General features: G+C 40.2%; 2 protein-coding genes and 1 non-coding gene across 3 annotated transcripts; 1 reads left to right on the top strand and 2 right to left on the bottom strand.

The window, feature by feature from the left end:
* Window positions 1–104: 104 nt before the first annotated feature.
* LOC146483525 (ribosomal oxygenase 2-like) lies at window positions 105–16,829 on the bottom strand. Its single transcript, XM_085105671.1, has 9 exons — window positions 16,271–16,829; window positions 15,496–15,615; window positions 13,895–14,026; window positions 8,212–8,315; window positions 7,530–7,650; window positions 5,710–5,950; window positions 2,695–2,864; window positions 2,163–2,456; window positions 105–1,122 (listed from the first exon to the last, which is right to left on the bottom strand). The coding sequence occupies exons 1-9, from the start codon at window positions 16,697–16,699 to the stop codon at window positions 958–960; spliced, it is 1,776 nt and encodes a 591-aa protein (XP_084961797.1). The 5' UTR covers window positions 16,700–16,829; the 3' UTR covers window positions 105–957.
* LOC146483526 (U5 spliceosomal RNA) lies at window positions 4,393–4,513 on the top strand. The gene has a single exon (XR_014863847.1). It is a non-coding gene; the product is annotated as a U5 spliceosomal RNA (small nuclear RNA).
* A 3,130-nt stretch (window positions 16,830–19,959) lies between the features above and the next one.
* LOC146483524 (frizzled-4-like) lies at window positions 19,960–22,511 on the bottom strand. The gene has a single exon (XM_085105672.1). The coding sequence runs from the start codon at window positions 22,241–22,243 to the stop codon at window positions 20,606–20,608; it is 1,638 nt and encodes a 545-aa protein (XP_084961798.1). The 5' UTR covers window positions 22,244–22,511; the 3' UTR covers window positions 19,960–20,605.
* Window positions 22,512–24,148: the final 1,637 nt, after the last annotated feature.

Genomic DNA, 24,148 nt, shown 5'->3' with positions numbered 1-24,148 from the left:
TTCTATAATTTTACTGGTTCCTACAAAGCCGGCAAAAGGTCAGGGCCGTGCGAAAAAACAAGACAGTAACAATAACAAGGCGATACTACAAAACAACCAGCAGAGGCGTATCAACAGTTTTATTCATTCAATAAATTCTATTATCAAATCATACCAATAACGTGATTCATTGTCACTCAAATATTCTTATTATAGTTATCATGGGAGGGTTCAACGTGAATTGTCTTTCATACAACTTCACTTTCCGTCCTTTTCGCTTGTCACCGAAAGCAGTCCGGTTCAGAATTGAACATAACTCAACGAGATAAATATACCAGAAGCCAACCAATATTAATTAGCTAAGTAATACCGGGTTCATAGAGCGGCCCTCAAATGACTGTTGTTAAGCCCAAAATAAATGTAAACGCAGCTGACCAATCACCACTCGCTGAAACAGTGATTAACCAATCAAAATCAGGCGGTCAAATCTTGCGGCCGGCGCAAAGCGCGGGAAAACTAACGACAACCTGTCTCCACGACTTAACTTACAGATCTTTGATACCGCACGGTTCGAGCTTACAAAGAATTGAAGTTTTTTTGGTTCCTTAGAATTAACTCAAGGGACAGAGAAACCTGTTATGGAAGAAGTAAAGCACAAATCGAGGGTTTTCTAATCTCGACAGACATCTACCATGTTTACATGAAATTTAAATTACCACCAAAGTTACGAGTCGTTTTGGTTCCAACCTTGATTTAGCGAGAAAAAAACAGTTCGTTCTCATTGCGTCGGCAAAACCACAACCGTCACGGGGCTTAAAGAACGGACATCCAAGGCAAACAGAATATTGGTTACAACAGTCATCGAACACCGTTATAGGGACACGAATTAAAACGTAACGTTTGTTTCCATAGTCCGTTTTGAGACTAGACGAAACGCTAAAGGTTTAACTCAACAGCTGCCTGCTTCAACACCCGGAGTTATTCCATTTCCAACAGGCCTTCTTCCCATAATGACTTCACCAGCGACAGACGTTCCTTTTCTGGAAGCTTCAGACTATTAACGGCTGTGTACTTGTCGCACTCTGTAATGATCTGCCGCAAGGCGTCTTTGTAACGGAACGGAAACTTCAAGATTGAACAAGGCTGCAACAAAAATAACGAGAATCAGTTAATGGAAACCTAACTCAGCCCGTTTCCTTCCCAATAGGCAGTGGATTTGATGAGTATCATACTCAACCATCAGTATGATACTGATGGTTTGTTTGATTAGATTTTTGCTCATCGTCAAAGATTACATTTCAGAATAAAAAGTAGCGATATTAAAACATGACGTTTTAATATCGCTACTTTTTATTCTGAAATGTTTTTCCAAATCCTTAGTCGTCAAAGATTAGCGCCGGAAAATAGAGTTGGAATCGATTCGCTCTGAGGAAGGACTAAAGTTCGAAACGCCACCACTCGATCCTTCTACTGTGGCCAAATTACCTTATCAATATCTGTTGATAAAACCAAACATTCGTTTCTACTCCCCCAGCCTACACAGCACCACAATTTCTTTAGAAACTAACCCTCTTTTTAAAAACTAATTAATAATTCATAAGCCCATTGACCTATCAAATGGTCGATAAAACATCACGTGCAGTGGTTTTATATCCGATAAAACCTCCTCCTCATTAGTATGCAGTGTTTAATGTTTTTCTCGTATGCTAATTTCCAACGTTCACGAAAACATCATTGTTATGAACTCTCTTGACACGCGCTTTTCCAGGAATGTTTTTTAAGCCGTTCCAAAAAACCACTCGGCGCAAATCCCGACATAACACTACTGCTTGTGTTTTAAACATTATATCACTTGGAAAATAGAACACAATTCATTCTATTCTAAATAAGTTTTCCTTTCTTAGTAAACAACAACAAAAAAAAACCCTAGTACTGAAGATATGGGTCAATCAACTTCGACATTTTTACAGACGTCTGTATGGCGGTACACACAAACCTTGCATACAAAAAAGGCTCTGTTGGGAGAGGGGGAGGCTTGGAATGGCTGGAGGGAGGCGTAAGATTGCAATGATTCCACGATCAACACGGAATAATAAGAAAAAGTTTTTCAGTTTAGCCTATCCATGATCCATTCTCACTCTTTCTGTTGCTCACACGTTTTGCTATCTATTACAGATACTTACACTTTTGTCGCCCATCATGTGCGTGGCTCTGTTGTTCTTGACCGAATGAAGCACCAAAATGTACTCGTCCCCACCCTCCTCGTTACTAAACCCGGCGTTTTCGTCCCCACTCCCGTCATCTTCATCTTCATCCTCGTCCTCCATCTCTCCCTCTTCCTCTTCATCTGTTTCTTCCTTCTTACTTTTCGCTTTCTTCTCCTGCGCTTTGTCCGTTTTCTTCGCCTTCTCCTGTGGCTTTTTCGCGCTCTTTTTAGATCCCTTCTTGTCCTCTTTCTCGCTCTCCTCTGATTCTTCCTAATATGATAAGCAGCAAGCCGAGATCACGATCAACAGGAAAACAAAACAACAACAACAACGAATCGCACATGGCATCGTTAAGCAAGGCTCGCGATGAAATTTCAAGGACCCAACTCGCAAGCTACCAATTCAGTTTTATCGCACGCTGTCCGGCTCAACAATCGAACTAAACAAGTGTTCTCGACTATCTTTATAAATAAGAAATGTTTGAAGTAAGTAATTTATAACTACACACCTCTTCACTACCGTCTTCGTCCTCGTCTTCTTCAGCTTCCGATATATCTTCGTCGCTATCATCAGAGCCGGCGACGCCGTCCGACAAGTCTCCGATTAGTACTCGAACATGATCGGGATGAGACAGTTTGATCTTGCTGTCGTCGGAAGGTGCAGCGCTTTTCTTTTTCCCTGCAATATATGAATGGCATGCGTATTTCATAACAAGCTCGCTTTGCTTGCAAAGTATTCTTTTGCGGGATAAATATAAGGAAGAAACAATGGCGTTTCGGCTGTATCGTAGGGAGGCATGAGGAACAAGCATGGGAACTGACAAAAAACTGTCCAGACAGACCAATGCCCGTCCCAGGAACGGTGCACGAGTGCTATCCTTGGACGTATCAGGTTTAGGTAGTATCCGTGCCCGGGCACCAACAAAAAGCTATGTTCTGACTAGTGCCCGTGCCCAAGAGCAGGCTCTAGTCAGAACGAGGTCTGCTCAGTCTAACGCGTATAACCACAGGCGGCAGCGATCATCATTTTGCGTAATAGCGGTCACGGCTGGGTACGAGATTGCGGTCAGGGCGCAAATTTTACAGTTTGGATGGGAATATTTACAAAGCAAGGTATCTCATTTTTATCGTAAATATTCCCATACAAACTCTTATATTTGCAAAGTGACCGCAATCTCGTACCCAGCCGAGTTCATCGCTCACAGCTTGAGTTTGCCTCGCCTGTGGTATAACGAAGGAGGGAAGAAAACAGGCGCCTACGCGCTGGCCTCCCTCGCAAACGCTCTTTTGGCTCGTCACGCAATAGGAAAGATTGCGTGGCGAGTCAAAAGAGCGTCTGCTGCGAGGGAGCCTACCTAGGCGCAGGATACATTTCACACCGACCGATGATTTTCAGAGTGATTTAAACAACAAGCGCAAGCTCAAGAATTCGCAACAAGTAAAAGCGAGTGAAAGCGAGTGAAAGCAAGGACATAGCCGCCGACACGCCGCAAACTACAGAAGTTTGAAAACTGTGACCTTTCTTTCGTGTCACGCAACCATAGTACACAGAACTGGAGACGACCGTGAGGTAAGTCCGATGAAAATTTTTATTTATTTTCAATGAAATCATGGAAAGTGGATGGAAAATAATACAATAATAATAAAAACTAATAGAACATCAAAGCATTTCATTTTCCACCTTCTCGATCTCGCCGAGAACAATGCACATGATGCCCGCTCGAGGAACGCTTCCACACCGCTCGACAGCATAGTATTGACATTCGCGAATCATAACATCTCCCTTCGTCACAAACAACAAATTCGATAACGATTACTGTAATAAAAGAACGAACTTTTGTTTATTCGTAAATCTCTTTCAAAAGTTTATCACTTTAAAAAGTTCATGAAACTGGGCAAGACTTCAAACCATCCAGTAGTGAATTGCCGTTTTGTTATTTTTGAAATCCCGATCGGGTATTTCGGATAAGCACTCAGGAACAAACAACAATTTTCAATTTTTGTTCAGGAAAGCGATTTAAGTAACGCCGAAAGGAGAGAATAGTTTGAAAGCAAATCACAACACAACTTCGTACAAGCGTATGACTGTGAAATTGTTTTTCCACCTCAGATGCGCATGCGTAACTCAAGAACTAACTGCGACAAAACGTCCCACATACGTTGCCGCGTCACGTTCAACAAAGCCTTGAACCGATTTTTCCAACGGTTAACTCTGGTTTTCCTTCATCACGCATAAATCTTTCGCCTTTTACTAAAGATTTCCGTGGAGGAGAACAATTGAATGAGTCTATAGACTAATTTTTCGTCGCCCTGCCTTTCGGCGGGGCTCCTAATCAAAAGAAAAGAGCAGGAAAATGTTCATAACGCCAGGTAAACTCTTCAATGATATTAACACGTGTCACGCCACATTAATTTGTTCATCCAAATTGCACATACAACTTCAGTTTCTCGTTCCCGTGCGGTAGTAGTTATCTCTTTAACCGTTATAATTTGCACCTGGGCTTAGATTAGAACACTACTAAAGAAACGTCAGGTTTAGTTGCCTTTCAATACGAGCTTTACACGTGTTTTACTGTGATGTCTGGGTGGATTTTTACTTTCCTTTGGCTCAAAAGACATTTAGTAGTGACTAAAGATAGTGAAGATGTGCTATTTACAAACAAAGTCGGTCACTGAAGAATTGTAGACTAAAAATCGGCTCATCAGTGTCCTACACCCGAAGAATAGTACACGATAACATTTTCGTGTAGGAAGGGTTAGCTTGGAGGTTCAAAGCCCTTACATATTTACATACCAACTTTTAGGAGCGACAAGAAACCGCCCATCTTTGTACCTACATAAAGTTATATTAGAATAAAAAAAACGAGCTTTCTTTTACAAAGGAGCAGTAATATTTTACAATACCATGGGTTATTTTATTTTGGAACGGGGAAATTGCTAATTTTTGTATGAAGATAAATGTAGCTAGAAATATCAACAACATTAGAGTATCCACTTATTTAGGTAAGACGTCCTTTAAATATTCTGGTTCAAAGATTTGGGAAACTGTGCCCCTTGGATTTAACTGAGTCCCCTACCATAAGTTTAAAAAAGAATGGAAATACCACCTTTTGACTAATCAAACTTGATTTTACTGCTGCTTAGTTTGCTTGATTTCATATTTACTGATTTAATCTGAGTTTATGCTGCCATTTACTTGACCGTGGTGGTGTCCAAATAAAGAAAGCTCTTGCTACTTTGGACACCGCATACACATGAACAATATCTCTTCACGGCTCAATGTTGCTCCTTTATTCTTTCTTTCTTCTATTTGTAATCTAAGTTGTGTGTAATTATTCCGTATAGTGTGAATAAAGGAATTGAATTGAAACAAGCTTGTTTTTACCTTTAAGTATATTAGCTATTTTACTTATAATTCTGTCACTGCCTGGGTGACATGGCTGTGCACACGCGTGTGGTACTGGCCAAACTGCACAGCTGTGTATTGTGAGCATTGCATTCAGATGGTTTATGTTAACATTTACCTTTTTTGGTGTCTTTTCCAAAAGGAGGAAGACGACCACCAAAGAAATCTCTAAGCATGTCGTCAACAGCTTTGTCAGGATTCAAGTGGCGCACCAGTCCTTTCAGAAGTCTGACCAAGTTTTCATTAAAAGCTATCTTTGGATTGGATGGTTTGGCTTGTTCACTGCCTTCATCTTTTTCAGTGGTTTGTTGGCCATTATTTTGTTCTGACAAGTCCTCTGTTTCATTCTGATCATCATTCTGTTAGTGGATTAAAAGTTTAAAAAACAAATATATAAAGCCTTGTTAAGTGAAATGGCTCAGAAAAATGTAATCATAGTCAAACATAAAAAAATATGAAAAGTCCGTTAAAGATAAGGCTGATAAGTTCTTTGTGAGTCTGTGAGCAATACGAAATCACTTTACGATACCGTAAACTGCCGCTTATAAGCCCTGGGCTTTAACAACTTCGTAAGGGGTTTTAGATGGGCTTATAAACGGAGGGGCTTATAACCAGAATGAAAAACTATTTCGAAATGAGCTATAACAGTGTTGATTCAGGGCTGTCATTAGGAGGCGGGGGCCAGGGATTTCCCCCGGTTACTAAGAACATGGCTCCCGGCTATTTTCTTAGGAAAATAGAAGAACAATACAACCAAAAGGAATTCCTAGCTGTTTGATTCCCCGCCTACTTATTGTATTTATCCAGCAACTTGAAATCTTAGTGACAGCTCTCTCTCTCTCTTAGTCCTTTGAGCCCCCAGTGGGGCATAGGGCCGCCTTAGTGACAGCCCTGTGATTGAAATATGTTTTTCATTTACTGGTTTTAATTAATTAAAGCTTTAAAACATCATAATAAATCAAATTCATTTCAACATTTGGAACAAACTAGAGGGGGGCTTATATCTGGGGGAGGGGGGGGGGGGGGCTTATAACCGGATTTATTTTGGGGTTTGCAAGTAAATGGGCCTATAACCAGGGGGGCTTATAAGCGGCAGTATGCGGTATGCTAAAAAAAGTTTTTGGGAACCATTAGGTTAATCAGTTTCCAGATGTCATGCAGTCAAACAGGAAACAAAGACACACAGTGCTGACCAGTTTCCACATACTCCATTTAAAAAACTTGAAACTTGATCTAGTATACTCTCATACCCACTAACACAATTCTCAAAGTGAAAAATTCTATTTAACAAACTTTTCTCATTTTTTACGTTGACTGTGTGATTAACCTCCCAATGAGATTCAAGCCCATGACCTCCCAGGCGCAGGTTGGACAATGTGCAGTTCCTGGAAAAATTCATACCCACCCCATGGAAGGTCGTCGGAAATCCCTAGTGGGAGGGGAAAAAAGCTAAAATTTTAGAAGCAAAGTATGAAGCAAAACTGGAATTTCCTGGATGGATGGGGTGGTAAACAAAACAACCTTCCATTGAAGGAGTATGGATATTTTCTGGAACTGCACAATCTTTGTTTTGGAGACCCTCCCCCCCCCCCCCCCCCAGGGATTTTCTAATAGCCTTCCATTGTCTAAGGGTTTTTTTACAATAACTGTCCAAATTTCCTTGAGCTGATTGGCTCGTAGCTATTGTCTATAAGACTACAGACAATAAAAATGATGTCAGATGTAACAGAAAATAAAGCCATGCAATTCTATTCTTACTTTTTCCATGTTATTGTAAAAAACAAATCGAGGGCAGTTTTCTATTGTCTATACTCTTATAGACATTTATGTCCAAAACTTGGCAGTGAAACCACTCGCCGTTTCACTTGAGTACAGACCATAGAAAACTGCCGTCAATTTGTTAAATGGATATTTCTAGAGCCGCACATAAATACTTACTATTCCACTACCCATAAAGGAAGACAGGTTAACAGGGAGTCCTCTTCTGTATTCAACATCACTTTCCATTGCTTTTTCAACAGCTTTGGACAATGCACTTGTCATCATGTTACCCCAAGAACTAAAATTCATGCAGTAAGAAAAATAAAATATTTAACAGTTTATCCCTAAATGGCTCTATAAATGCTTAAGCAGCTTTTTAGGGACCAAATTCAAAATCCAGTGAATTTAGCAGTTTCACAAAATATTTTAAATTCATGAATAAGTGCTTTAAGTCCTTCTCAATTTAATGTTATAATAGAGTTTTTGCAAAGCCCATTAAGATCAATTGAAATACATTACAACAATGCAACCAGTAGTAGATTTTAGAAGTTAAAACTTAAAAGTGATATTAAACAAATTTTTTTTTTACTACTGGATAAGGTGTTAACCAAAATCAAGAAACAAGAAATATGTTATATTTCAGCAAAATCTATGCCATCACAAAGTGTTAAAGAAACACTCATTACTATCACCCAGACCTCCCATCAACACCACCCTAATAGAAGAAAACTTTATTGACAGGCCACCCCTCCCAAACATTAATAGTGGTTTGTACATAAACACACTGGCATTGATTATGTCAGTGCTTAAATTTCTTAACAACAAACCGTCAGAGAATTTCTTCTCTCCTTGAACTCACTTTTCCTGGAATGTAGTTATTGCCAGGTAAGTTGTATGATCTTTGTCCTCAATGGGTGCTGGGAAATAGACAGTTCCTCTAGGAAAGTAAAGGAGGTCGCCAGGCTGAAATGAAAAGCAAAACATTTTCACTATCACTGAAATACATGGAACTCAAAACACGGACTATGGTTAGCACCACACAGTAACTACGAACACACTACGAAAGCGGAGTCGAGATGGCATGAGGAGGGATGACCACAAGGGAAACAGGAAAAACAGACAGTCTTGGCGCAAACGGCTTGATCCACTGGAATTTGAGTGGCCTATAAAACACAGCAACTGGAAGGGAGATGTTCCTCTTGTTGGCCTTGACAAGTACTGAAAGGCTCAATTTGTTGTCCTGTGATTTACTAGCTAGCACAGATGCAATAGTATCAGAAAACTTCGGGTATATAATTTATTGACTCGAGACAAAGGCAGTAGAAGTTCAAATGGTAACAACAGTTGCCAAGGGGAAGACAGTTTCTCAAAGGTCATTTAATTTTTCCAAGTGTAATTTCAATGTGTTTGAATTATTCAATTTTTAAATGTATAGCTTTAATATGTTTTCCACTTTTTACTATCAGCATTCATAAAATCTAAATCCTTTTGTATTTTAATTTTTAAAATCGAATTTTTAAACATTTATTTTTTAATGTGTGGTTCCAGAAAATATCCATACGCCCCCCACGGAAGACCATTGGAAATTCCGAGGGGGGGGGGGGGGTTAAAGGGCAGTAATTTCCGAGAGGTAGGGGGGTTTCGTGGGGAACTAGTTTTCCAAAGGGTCACGAACCATGTACAAAACATTGAAAGCAACACATGATCGATCTGAAGCACAAAAACAAATTTATGTGCGTTGTTTTGAAACAAAAGCAGTGAAAACGATGAATCATTCTGGAAAAAGTCATTTTGGTAGAAGTGTTGTCTGGTTAATCCTTCTGATAAGCGAAAGTAAGGGACGCGTGACAGGTTTTTTTTCTTTGAAGTTCGACTTCGCGGCGCGATCAATCAGCCTCATATCATGCCGAGCATGGCTGTGACTTCACAATCGTTTGAAAATTGAGGTTTGAAATAAATAAAAGCCCTCTTTACTTGTATTGTAGCATCAAATGAGTGAGATTAAAAGGTTTCTGAACAAAGAGACTTTTTTGATGAGCATGGCCTTTCGCATTTCCACAGGTTAGTTTGCGGTTGAAATCTATTTCTGACACGGCGAAATGTACAACGGGCCTGCAGGTGCGCTTATTTATTTATTTCCCACGGAAAATTATTTTTCTGCGGCCACAAAACGCGTAATTTCTTCAATGCAATCTTTCACAAAAAAGATTTCTGGAAGAAAGAGAAAAGATTCTGCAGAGATCTTTCCATCCAGTGAATATTGATGTACGTTGCAGTCACTGAATCAAATGCACAACTTTTTCGATGTATGCAAATGGGCGATTCCAGAAAATATCCATACCATACCACGGACAGCTTTTAGGATTTCCGAAGGGGAGGGGGGGTTCACGATTATGGAATTCTGGGGGGGGGCTATTGCGCGTTTTTTAATCTAGGAAATGTTGTTTTCGAAGTTTTGATTCGAAAGATAAAGTACAATGTGTGGTTCCAGAAAATATCCATACCCCCACCACGGAGGGAATTGGAAATTCCAGAGAGGTGGGGGGGTCAATGGCCCAGGAAATTCCAGAGGGGGGGAGGGGTGAATGGTTGGATAAGTTTCCAGAGGGTCAACTTCACGTTCATGGCAGACATAGTTGTTCAAAATTGTAACTTACCAACTTAGCAACTTCGTGGCTCTTTCTTGAAGACTTAACTTTGTTTAACTGTTTTAAAGAAACCCTTGTTACATTAAAAACATGTTTCCTTTCTCTGAAAAGCCTTTGTAAGCGAAGTAGTCCAAGTGCGACAAGAAATCTTTGTCTGCGTTGCGTGACTCAGTTATTATAAAACTGTTGTTTGTGAAACTTTCTTGCGTAGAAAAATATTGTTCACTGGCTACTATTGAATTTGTACTAATGTTTAAAAGGGAAATTTTTGTATGGCGATAAAGTGAAAGCCCCAATTTTACATAAAACATTGAAATATTTGTTTGTTATTTTTGTATAAATTAAGCTACGGGCAAAGGTCAATTCCCGGGGTCAATTGATCAGTTTGTCAAAACTGACCCGTGTTAAAACTTATTTTGTCCAAATTATTTTAACTCAAAGTCCAAAACTATTAACTTAATTTCCATGCCAAAATTCAGCAAAATAGAGCCAATTCAACATTCTTTTAATGCGTTATTGATCTCATACAAAATTTGCATAAGAACGTGAACATGCTAATTTCGTTTTGCGGCTCCATTTCGTCTGCGGTTTCAAGTTACGATCTGAAAGGTTAATTTGTCTCCCTGCCTTGCTAATGCTTATTTTGTCCAAGCTATTCCGATTCAATAGGAAAACTATTGACTAAAATAACTAGACTGAATGATTACCATAAGAAATATTGATTGAGTAGAACTAAAAGCGATAATCCTTTTGATCTCCTACAAATTTGCATAGGAACGTAAACATTACATGACATATGCAAATTAAATGAAAACACATTTTTGCATTGCCGGACTTACTCCAACAATTTAGATTTAAAATCTTCAGCGAAGCTAATGGTAAAGTTTGATGTCAATGACCACAGTTAAATATAAAACACAACAATTATTTCAGTATCAAGAGCTTTTTGGCAAACTCTACCGGTGAAATTGAACAGCGCGCGCGCTCTTCGATAACGCATATTTTCTCCTCGTGTAGACAGTTCTTGATATTTCTGAAATGTTCACATCAAACTGATTTTTGAGGCGTTCTTTTGAAATAAAACTTTTCCAGAGGGGGGTGGGGGTGTATTCTGTATTTGAGGAATTTCCGAAAGGGTGGGGGGGTTAAAAAAATACCTCCAAAATGGAAAATCCTGGGGGGTGGGGGGGTCCTATTTGAAATTCCCTCGGTGGTGGGGGTATGGATATTTTCTGGAACTACACAATCAAGCATTATGTGCAGCGTATACTGGTAGCGATCGCGCGTGTTTCCATTCTCAGCTTGTGAAACAGCGGCCGAAAAAGTCGCAATCTTTTAGTTTCGCTTCCTTCACTGTTTATTACTGGGTTTAGTGGACAGGTATTCCAGTCATCTTTGAGAGGAAGATACGGTTACAATTTGAAATGAAGAAAACGTGAGATCGCCTTTTGAGATTCGATGATCTCGATAACATTTATGCAAATTTGTAACGCTACGCCGAAGATGTAAACAAAGTCTGCTCAAAGGCAAGCGAGCGGCCACGTTGAAGTTTCCCCAGTTCCTTGCCGAATTCTACCGTAGACGTTGTACGTTTTTAAATAAGGAAATGCTTTTTCCGAAGTTTTCATTCGAAAGATTCAAGTACAATCAAGTGTAATCTTGCGCAGCGAAGATATTTCAGAAGCAATCGTGTTACATTCCGCGAACAAGACGCAATCTTGTCCACGTGCTCCAGCGTAAGAGTCGATCGATTGGAAGGCTGCTCTTGTATGAGGGTTTAGGTTAATGACTGCTACTTTTTTCAGTAACAATTTGTAAATAATGTAGATAATTACAAAACAGCAACGATGTATGTTTACTCGTGAGGGACTCGGGCACGTGGAATGGAACATCCAAGACGCGCATCACAATCACTGATAATTAAATTTGCACAAAGTTGTTTTCAATGTTGTTGACAAAGGGTTTTCTTCTTCCTTGCTATAAGAGTTTGAAATAGTTAAGACTAGGTATTCGTAATGTGGTAATTGAAACCACAAGTTTTCTCTTGATAGTGCCTGGAATCACAAATACAATTTAATTGAATTTTTGGTTCAGAAACTGAAACCGACTGAAGCATGCGAGGAGTCCTGGGATCCCAGACATTCTATGGATTTTGTGCGTGTATAAAACAAGGGGTGAAAAGAAATGATTTTTGTTTTCATCCAATGCGTTGTTCTAGTTTCCTTCTTTTCCTAAAGGAGATGAATGGCACAAGAAAACAAAGAGGAGTAAAACTGCCGTAAATGGTGTTTATTATTATAGCCAAATTCGGACTTAAAAAGAAAATTTCACAGCCTGGCCACTAGCGATAGGTTTTTCTTGTCGCTGAAGATTAAAGCTTGTCGCCTAGCGCCGCTAGATCACAGCCCTGAGGAGGCATAAATTCATGTTCGTGTATAGGCGTTGCTAAAGTCGAAAATGTACTTCCCAGAAAAACCGGAAATTCTGAAGGGGAGGGGGGGTTCACGATTATGGAATTCTGAGGGCATAGGGGGGTAACGCATTTTGGAATTTCCGAAGGCAAGGGGGGGTTAAAACATGGAAGCCGTCCGTTGTTGGGTATGGATATTTTCTGGAATTGCCCAATTTTGTTCAAGATTGAATCCCATGGGACGTGAAACAGCGACGTTTATTTGATAAAAACGTGACATAAAACGTCAAAAACACAAACTTTTTTCTTTCTCGAATTCATTTCATTCATGAACTCGGTGCAGAGATAACTATTTGTATTAAGTGCCGAGACGCAATTGCCATGGCCGGACTAATTAATTTTGAAGTTTTGAAGGGAGAACCTTTTGAAACTGTTCTCAAAGGCGGCTTATAATATTAATTCTTGTGTATGCAGCCAGTTTTCGACTGGGTTTTCAAAGTTCTTCAAATTCTACTTGATAAATAAAACACCCAGCATCGTATATTCAATGTGCAACTTATATTCATAGCGGTTTCTTCGCGGTATTTAATAAGCAAACGTTTTTCTGCAGAGGTCATTACGAAAATGGAATTTGCAAAGCCGTCGTAATTTTAGGTGAAAAAGAAAAGTTGTAATGTGATAGAGATAATTTCTTAAGCGCTCGAGAAAGTTATAGACGTAAACTACGCAACAACAAAGAATACGACCGTGTTTTTTTACGAAAAAAAAATTGATCATTTTAGAGTTCTATCCAATTTTTTTCTGGATATAGTTTAAGCAAAAGGATAAACAAGTAAAATAGCGCAGTGTTGTAAATAGCTCTACTAGAGTTGTCGACGTTGCTTCAATAATAAAAAAATTGATCGTAATAGTGTGAGTAGTCAATTTTCTTAATCTAAATGGATTTTGAACTTCCGAGGGTTTCATGGAAGAGGGTTCTAAAAACCGGGAAATTCCAGAGGGGTTGGGGGGTCATCATAAACCCTCTGGAACGGAAATTCTGAGGGGGTGGGTGGGGGGGGGGGTTAAAATAAAAATGTCTTCCGTGGGAGGGGTATGGATATTTTCTGGAACCACACAATTTAAAATGGATAAATTAAGACTATAACAATTATAAATCTACTAGAGTTCCATCATGAATACTGTTCTCTTTTAACTGGCTATGCTACTCACTATCTATTCTGTTGTAGAATGTAGTGAGTAGATTTATCCGAGTGTGGTGTGACCTATTGATATCATTATTCAATAAAAATCTGAACCTGTCTTGTTGTTAAGTTTTAAACGACTAGTACATTTATATTAAAACAATTAGATTATTCGCTCTCAATTTCTCTGCGTGATAGTTGATGAGGACAAATAGAAATTTATTTCAAGCTCATAATTTAGTTGTGGAATAGTTTCAACTGAATCTTGGATAAGCACCAGTTTTCTCCAGTTATACATACCTCCATGTCAAATTCATCACTAGGCTCTCCCAAGTCACTTAGTTCCAAGTCAGGACTGGCTTCTTGTGGAAGCTCTTGCAAAGGTTTGAAGAGTTTCCATTTAATTTTACCCTCAAGCTGAAGGACAAATGTCTGGAAAAAAACACATTGGGACTAACATTTCTTGTCGAACAATTTGGTTGCAGTCTTTAATGAAATGGATCTGGCCTAGTTTGTAGTGTCAACTCCTTATTTCACTTTCAAACCATTGTACTGATGACGCCAACCACAAGAATTCATACAACAACATTGATCCCCCACTGCCTGTATTAGCTTCCTAGTCAGTTGGAAATTATCTTGATCAAGATAGTCTGAAAAGTTCAGCCGCCCCTTCCCCTTAACCCAAGGGGGTGCACCCCTGTGGGTTAGGGGGAGGAGACGGCCGACATTTCAGACTAGAACAAAGACTGAAGATTAACAATAATAAGCTACCATTAAGAAACCTGGCCAAATGCATTTGCAAGTCAATGCAATCTGGAAACTTTTATAGACTTTCCATACAAAGTGCAGTTCCAGAAAATATTGATACTCCCCTCACGGAAGGCTTTTTTTGTTTTGTGCCCCCCTCTCCCCAGGAAATTCCAGTTTAGCTTCATACTTTGCTTCTAAAATGTTGACTTTTAAGACCCCCCTTCCCCTAAGAATTTCTGATGACCTTCCATGGGGTGGGTATGGATGTTTTCTGGAACTACACAATACAAGAAGGGCAAGAAGGATATCCTCAGCTGAATATTTCCTTGGTACCATCAGGTGTACAAGCCTGCAATATATTGGCTATTTGTTGCACGTTCTGTAAAACATAGTCACATGCAAGAATACGCCTACTATTTCCAACAGATGCAAATGTGTTTCTCACACTTACAGAAACGAAGTCAAATTAAAAAATGAGAAAAATGAAAGTCTGCAGGTGGTTGTTTTTCCCAGATCCAGCAATTATTTACACATAATTTCAACTCTCAAGTCAAGGGGGAAACCCAACACCAGACTGTGTAAACCAGAACAGAATTTCCAAATTCCAGACTTGCATTAACTTGCAACTGCAAATGTTTAATGGGCTGATAATGTCACACTTCCTTTAATGTTGCACCGAACATAACAGGGTGTAAACCAGGACAGAATTTCCAAATTTCAGACTTGCATTAACTTGCAACTGCAAATGTTTAATGGGTTGATAATGTCACACTTCCTTTAATGTTGCACCGAACATAACAGGGTCAAATAAGTTAGGTTTAACAGTAGAAAGTCATGCAATTAAGGGATACAGGATATTTTGACCCAGAACCCCGTTGTTCCAGAAAACCTCCAAACTCTTCCCATTGAAGAACTTTTTATCTGGATTCCCACCCCAAAATTTAGCGTAATTCTTTCTATTAAACTTTGGCATTTAACACCTTCTCCTCCTCAGAATGTCCAAATAATGACCTTCCTTGGAAGGAAGGTATGGTTATTTATGTTGCTGCTCAATGCCACACCCTCTAGTTAGTAGTAACATGTACTGTCCCAGATAGTCGGGGCTAATTTCAGAATTTTACAGTAAACCGATACTGCTTGACTGAACTAACCTCCATCTCATCAAACTGAGGAGCAAGCCCTTGTGAGCCAGGCTGGAAGACAAATACATCAGTGCCAACAAGACTGGTAAAGTATGTCTCCAGGAACTCAACTAACTTCCACACTTCATCCTAAGAAAGCAACACAATGATTAAGCTGTATATAGACATCTCCCATGACTTTTGTTGTCTGCCCTGCTATGGCGTAAAAGTATTAGTAATGCATTTATACAAAACAAATCCATAAATTATTATGACCAACTAGTCCAACAGTTGCTAAATATTAAGCTTTTTTCGACAAAGAAAATAATATTGCTTATACCCTTGATGCAGGCCAACCACTACACCATTTGGTTGCAAATAATTATTCTGAGTATGTGACATCTTCGTCAAAAATACAAATCCCAAAATTGCAGAGTCCCCAAATACCCCATCTGTACATCTCGTGTCCTTCCACTGGACGCCCCTCCACAACCGCCCTCACCGGAGAAGCCGATGACAAATGCAACCCTTTACACCCCACATCGTTCTTTTTTTCCTTTTTTTTTTTTTTTTTTTTTAAGATTCAAATGTTTGGGAAGTTACTTGATGCAGGATTCGAACTCTCTTTTTCGTACTCTCACACAAATGATAGAAACCCATTTTATCTTCTTCAGTTTTCACAGCTGTAAGCTGTAGAGATGCTGATGTGCAGTTTTGACGAGTAAAATTTTAACACACTGATTGACGGGTCTCTCCGTTTCATGTTAACACGTGCTTCACCACAAGAGTACAAATCGATACAAACCTTAAATCTGTCCGGTTGATGGAACTGTACAGCAACGCCAGACGCCTTTATGTGTTTCAAATTCACTCGTCCATCCTCGTTCAGTAACTCCGTCTTAACTTCAGCATACCGACTTACACAAACATCTTCGATAAATTGAATTTCTTCCTTCTTCAAGACAGCTTCCAAGTCTTTCTTTGAGAAGAGCGAACCGTAAAAGTCGGCGTTTTCTCGCTTGACGAAGTGCGGTTTCTTCTCCCAATGCTCGTTGAAAAAGCTATCCAAATTTGTCGAAGAAAGCAGCGATTCGACCACCCTCTTAGGCGAGCTGAAGTCAATGAACTTGGTCGCCGCAGTTGAAGGTTCGCCGGCATTTTCACTCGCCACTTTCTTCTTCTTTCCATCAGGGGAAGTCGTCGAGGCACTCGGATTACGATTCTTTCGCTTCATGACCTGATAAAGGAGCTGATAAAAGAAATAAACGAAGAATATCTAAAAGACTTTCACCGCAAAAGTTGCACACACAGCTTCTCCAGCAAGTCTTCCAGCTCCTCGTAGTCACGTGGAGTCTCTCGCTCTTGGCGCGCCAAGGGACGAAAAAGGCGCGCCAACGTTCCGTGTTTTTATTGGCCAGGTTTTCGCGCCATTTTTGCAAGGTCACTCCTTGATCAGTCTATGTGGTCTGATTTGTGGTCTGTTGTTTTTAATACCTCCAAAGCTAGGGCCACAAAATAATTACGGTTATTAACCTTAGTGTACTTTTTAACTCCAGTAATCCTACTGACGAAAGTTTCGTTCGAAAAATTGAGCTTTTGTCTGCCAGGGCCGGCGTTTTGTCTTGCAAGATTGGCATAGTAAAGATCAAACATTTTCAGCTAAAAGAGCTTATCACATCTGATCAGTTGACCCATTCCCCATTCTATCAGGCCTCTTATGTTGCATTGTCGTAATTTCTCGGAGGTTTCTTTTTTTACGATTCGCGCATAAGAAATCAAAGTGCGGGTTGAAGTTGGATCGATAAGAGCGATAATGGATAAATAAGATCGAATGCAGCTGCGATAGACGGCTGATAAATCCGAACAAATATCCAAATGTACATGTAACAGATTTTTGGAACCAAAGTTCACTCCATTTCACTGTTACAGCCAGTCCTTGTCGGTATATAGCGCATACGGACAAAGGGAACGTTCATTACTTATCGGAGGGGGGATGGGTAAGAAATTAGAAAACTTTCTCATTTTTCATGTTCCCTCTGAAATAACTTTTTATAGGGGTCCCCCTCCTTACATTACAATCGAACCTCCATAAGCAACCACCTATCCAAAACACCAACTTTTTCCCACTCAAAACCCTATATTAGGAACCTCTCCTAAACGACCACTTCCAGTAATAAGCGACTGCGACCGCGACCACTTTTTGTGTTCGCGGCATTGTTTTTAACCTCTTGTAAGCGACCGCTTGACACATGGTATGATCTCTATGTTCGCTGTATGTACTACGCTACTCAGATACCAGGAACTCTCTGTTGTGTGGGCCGGATGTGATTTTGCATACTGTTTTATTCGAAGCAAACCATTTTTCCATGAGCTGCAGCTCTTCATCAGATGTCATTCAAGCTACCATGACCATCTTTCTTAACTGTCTCAATTCAAGAAATGACAATACCCCTTCTTTTTTCACAGAAATACTGGGGTACGCTGTATGTATATTTTGCTTTTTCATTTGAGACATGGCCACTCGTTAAAATTTCAAGGTGTCCCAAGTGTGCATCGGCTATCAAAATGCACATTCCCCTCACTGCTGCTCCATACATGTCCTATAGTAGTAGTTGGAAGAATTTGTTTGAACATCCAGACATTTTATGGGCAACCATTTCTTTCATTCTCATTGTCTACATGTTTGATGGATTACTGATATCATGAGGAGAATTAGATGTTGAAGTCCAGTCGTTTATTTCCCCTGTAAATTTGGTATCCCAACAATGCAAGAGTCTGAGCCATTGATGACAAGTGGGGAGAAAAAGCAAGGGAAAGGACAAACGTGCTTATCTATAGACCTAGACACTCTGGGACCACCCGCCATGTACCAGTTGTGAATCCAGGGGAGGACCCACCCCACACCCCCTCCCCCCACCTCACTTAAGGGGATGCTAGTATACCACAAGGTAGGTTATAATACAAAACTGAATGCAAGGCTGGCACTACGGCAAAGGGCAGATTTATTAGTGGCCAATATTTCGACTAATAGAATTAGTCTTCCTCAGGGCCAGAGCTCCCTGAGGAGGACTAATTCTATTGGTCGAAATATTGGCCACTAATAAATCTGCCCTTTGCCGTAGTGCCAGCCTTGCATTCAGTTTTGTATTTTCACGTTCAAGTGACGCCTGACACGAGGTCTTTCACAAGTGAGATCCGGCAAAATTACCAGCAAGTTTAATTCCTGCATTGTGTGGACCTCTGCATTCAAAAGTTTTCTACAAGGTAGGTTTATATACCCCTCTCAATAGATTCTGTGGTGGTTGTCTGTGTATGGAAGAAACCTGAGTGGGATGATTGTTCATCCTCTCCTTCCTCAAACAAGTGGGAACACCCACAATACTCACAATAGGAAAAAGAAGGACCAGCTCGGTAAAGGGAGGGAGACCATGACACTACTGATCCAAGATTACCAAGGAACAGTGCCAGGAAAATTTTGGTGAGAAAAAACTTTGCCCCCCCCCCCCCTTCCCCCCCTTTCTACCCCCACCAAAATAAATTGAGGCTAAGACTCCACACTTCCTAATTTTCAAGCAGTTTCTTAGAACCAGGTCCCTTGTTGCCCATAAAGAGCAACTCTCAGGAATTTGGCCTTGTTTAAAAAGTTGGCTTGATTTTTTCCTTTCATATTATTGCAACTGTTATCGACTCTCTTATCAAGCGGGCTATTAAGGCATCAATTTTCATGGCACAGCGATAACAAAACTCATAACTTTACAGCACGAGAAATGTTAAACGCAGAAAGAATTCAAGTCGGTCAATCCATAACATTTTTTTCGCGAATGCCTGTCTGCACATTCCGCTAGAATCGAGAAAAAAAAAAAAAACACATGTGAAAACCCCCCTTTAGTCTGAAAATATTCAATTAATCAACAACTTTAGTATTCGTTCCTGTATTTTTTCATATCGAATGTCCTTTCATTAAGACCGAGCGACCCGAGGGAGCGATAAAAATAAGTCATAATTGCATCTGAAGATGAAAGGGTACCGATACGCGAAGGTATTAAAATAGCCCGTTCGTAGGAATCTGCCGAGTTGGGTTATAAAATATTACCGGAGAAAATAATCATTATCAGGGAGCAATGTTTGTATTCTCGACTAGCTCGTTTGTATTACTGAAAGTAGTAGTTATAACCATTAATTCAAATGATAAAAAAAGACCAGAATGCAAATGCGAACGAAACTATTTCAGGAAACTTTAGAATATGCCGCGTGGTCGATCTGGTATGCAACACAAACAATGAATAATTAGCACAAAACACATATCTTTTTGTACCAAGGACGTTTCTAACAGTACCATGTCAACTCGAACTTTACAAGCGATTCTTTATTAAACACGAAGGGTGACAACGGGCCGGGTACGATGCTTAGAGCGAAGTAGGATACCGTCGCAAAACATGTGGTGGATTTCGTGAAGTAAACAACCCTTTATGCATTCAAACTTTCTTTCAAGAATCATTTTTGTTTTGTTTTATACATCTCAGAGTCTCGATTGCCTGCCTATGTACATATGAATCGCAATACAAAACACAAGCTCACAACAAACTATAACATCTAGTGATTTTAGTAAACAGTCTTCTAAAGTTTGGAATAACTCAACCATATAAACAAGTGCCTCGTCCTTGTCGCAAAATGAAGGCAAAGGATTACGATTCATTAGAAAAATGACGATGCACTGATTTTTCGCACTACAACAGGATAACAATGAAATACAACGAGTAACAACTACAATGATTAGAGAGAATTAACGATTAATACGCCAAGAAAAACACTCTTGATCCCAGTCGTTGCAACTGTTCAAAGTCCGTGTTGTTTTTGGGTCGCCCCACTAAATGGATTTTTGCTCGCTACTTTCATTCACAAATTAGGTGCTAATTGTTTACTACCAGCTGAGTGTGTTTTACAGACGAAGAAGCGTCCATTGAACTCCACCGGTTTCAAACGATTAATAAAGATTTTACGCGAAGACTAGAAATTTCCACCCTGGATGCGTGCCCAGCATTGATGAATATAAAAAATCTCATCTGTTATGAAACACTCAGCTTTGCTCGACCGGTCGTCGACATTTCTTTCAACAGCAAACACGCCGTCCACTGAAACTTCAAACAGTTGTTTCGTTCGAGTTTTGCGCGCCATTCTTTTGACCCTGTGGACGAGGTGGTCTTTTCCCAGTCACAAAATAATAGAACTTTTTCCAGGATTGCAATGTCTTGGGCGACCATATCCATATTCCTGAAATCGTCCCGACGAACAGAGACATGAATATCTTCAACTGGAATATGCCGAGATTTGGCTCGGCGATTCTGTCCTCCCGCTTGCCGTAAAACCAATACTCTTTGTTTGCATACTCGTAAAAGTAGCAAGCGATAACCGCGGTCGCTGGCACGGTCGAAAACACCGAGAATATGCCAAGGCGAACGATGAGTCTTTCCAGTTTATTCGTCTCACTTTTCGAACTTCCGTCGCGCTGAATGGTGGCGCGGATGCGAAACAACGCCACAAATCCAGCGATTAAAAACAGCGTGCCGATAATTAGATATGTAAACTCGGGTCCCAGAACGAAGGCGGCCAGAGAAATCAAGTCTTGGTTTCCAACAAAGCAAAGTCCGGTCAACTCATCGCCATCGATTTTGCGAGTTATGAGGATAAAGATTGTTTTGATGCAAGGCAATGTCCACGCGATAACATGGAACAAGTTCGAGTACGAACCGATCGCTTCGTAACCCCACTTCATTCCGGCTGCAAGGAACCAACTTAGCGCCAAAATGACCCACCAAATTGTCGCTGCCATACTGAAAAAATACTGTACCAAGAACACAATCGCACATCCGGTGTTTCGAAGACCGTCTTGTATAAGAAATTTAGGCCCGTTGTACTCCTGATCACACGAGATTGCTTCGCGACCAGCTGCCAATCGAACGATATACGAGATGGAATAGAGGTTGTAGCATAGAGCGAGCCATATGATCGAACGCTCCGGGTATTTGAAACGTACCGTATCTACAAGAAACGTGCAAAGGACGGCTAAAGTGGAGACAAAACACACTATCGACCACACTGCCATCCATCTGTCCACTGTCTTTTTATCTGAAGTTTTAAATATGCCTTCTTGATTACACAGCACAGCACACGATTCAGTGCTTCCAACATAATAGTAATTGACACTATTTTTGAATCTCCTACACTGTTCCGAGCCCGTGTAATGCTTCCCCGCTGGCGTTGCCGTAGCACTCTCATTCGGCGCTTCGCTGCTAGAATCTAAACTCGGTTTGGGACTCGAACTGTCCGTGAAGTTTGGTCCTGGCATACACATTGCATGTTCATTGTTTTCTTTCAAGAACTTGCTGCAGTTGAGGTTTGGAGGCCATGAAATGCCGAACTCTGACAGCACGGGAAGGCATTTCTTGCGCACGTAATCACACAACGGGCGACAAGAGGTGATCATAACATCCACCATATCTGTACACATTGGAAAATACGCTGAGCACAAGAAAAACTTAAGCTGACTGGCGCAATCGTAACGAATCAAGGGAATAAACTCTTTGAGTTGTTGCTCGGCTTCGTCTTGACTGTCGTGACCAAGCATATTAGGCATTCGAGTCGTGTTGTATCCTACATGACCGCACAGTGAAGAATTAATCTTCTCACACTTCCATCCCTTTTTTCTGAATCCTTCACCAAAGGCGACGAAACTTGTCAGAAACACAACAAAAACCAACGAATGCTCAAGCGCTTTCATGGCCGGTATATCAATTTCACGCCAGCTGAAATCGACTCTGATTCATTAGCTTGCGAATCCCTCGTACTAATCTCGGAAAACCTTTCGATTTTCCCAGATCTTCCTTCGCTGATCCGTTCTTAAGAATCTTAGCTCTAAATTGGTTTTCGCCGTAGGTACATAAGTTCCTCCACGACGAGCGGAATTCACAAATGCTAAATGTAAGCAAAAGTTCATCTGCATGTGAATTGGAAGTCGTGTTGTTCTTTGTGCTCTTCACGGCCTATGTGTGTTTCAACCAATCAGAACTCGTTCGGTTGATTAAAAACCACGCCTATCAAAACCATCTGTCAATTAGTTTTAATTTTGTTCCGGGACGTGATTGGCTGATCAAATAACCAAAGCAAACCAGGCAAAGTGCATCGTGCTTGCTTTTAATTTGCGAACTCTAGCCCTATTTACACAGATGAAAGGCTTTCTTTTTCTTCTTTGTTCGGCGAACAGTTTCGTCAAACCGGTTGCAATGTACAATTGAGTCAGATTATGGGCAGCGCATGAATGAACTTCGTTGAGCGGCTTTGTTTAGATCTTGACAGCTAAAACGTTGCACCTGATTTCACTCATTTCTTTCTGTTAGGAAATCCCACCTTTTTAAAATACCCATGTGCCCAGAGAACAAAAGATAGTTTCAGATTTCAGCCGATAAACTGCCAGGTTTTATAAGTGGACCTGTTTTCCACCGGCCGGATTGTTCTTGATTTAATTTAAAATTACATATTGGCCATTGTTACGCACTGATATAAATAATCAAAGCATTTTTTAGTCGCCTTTTCAATTAATTAAACCCTGCAGCGGCTACATACTGTACGCGCACAGATAGACAAAACATCAAGCACTCCAATAACGTTTATCCCGGAACCAAGTGCGCGCATAGATAAACAAAACCAAAAAAAAAAAAATAATCCAATAACGTTTATCACGTACTAAACTGAATCACTGATATTTGTCGTCGTAGTTTTGTTGTTGCTGCTACTGTTTGCTTTTTAGTGATCTACTATTTTGATTTTATAAGTAAACGTCGACTAAATTATTAAAAGGGGTTTGGAAAGTGCCGAGATGTACTGAAAAAAATATCTTGACACTGATTGCTAATATTTATGGTTGTTTTGTACTTGAAAGTAAGTATCTCTTTATTTTAATAAAAGTAAGTCAAACATCAACATCATTTTTTTTATGAACCCTCGTTTCTCGAGCAGCCGGTCCTGTTAAATCACACGACAATCTGCTACAGGCAGTAGAGGCTAGGCTAGTGTTCTGTTTTATCGGTGAACGCAGCGAAGTTATATACGGTGAAACTGACGTGGTCTAACCCCGGTTGTTGGATTTTCAACTAAACCAAGGGTCAACCAACTGAATAAGCACCACGAGCTTCCGTAAACTAAAAACAATTGACCTTCTGCTGAACTCGACAGCTAGTTTATCACCCATTCATTCCTGTCAGGTATCTGGGTAGATTTGGCACGGGGGCAGAATTCTTGCTGGGATATGGAAAATGGATCTCCTTACTACGTTTTTGCCGACATCAAATTGCGAGTCCTCTCCCTCTTCGCAACTTGTTTCTCGTCCAAAAAATTGCATTGCAAGTCAAAGAACTGAGAGAAGATTAGTTTATACTTTTCGCAACATTGCGAGATACCTTGCCGGGTGTAACGTTTTCTGTGACTCAGTTTGCTGATCGCGCAGCACCAACGCGTTGGAAGTTGCAGAAAAGACAAACACTGTAGACCCAACCTCTCTTAGCCATCTTTAGACATATCGACAAAACGATGAAAGGGAGTTGAAAAGAAAAGTACATGCTTTATTTCAGAAACCATTTCAAACCCGAAAGTCGGCATCTTGCCTTTTTGGCTTTTAAATTAATTTTTC

This window comes from Pavona decussata, unplaced genomic scaffold, assembly GCF_977016875.1.
Source record: "Pavona decussata unplaced genomic scaffold, jaPavDecu1.1 SCAFFOLD_38, whole genome shotgun sequence".
Lineage (NCBI taxonomy): Eukaryota > Metazoa > Cnidaria > Anthozoa > Scleractinia > Agariciidae > Pavona > Pavona decussata.
This window is presented reverse-complemented; position numbering and strand designations above follow the sequence as displayed.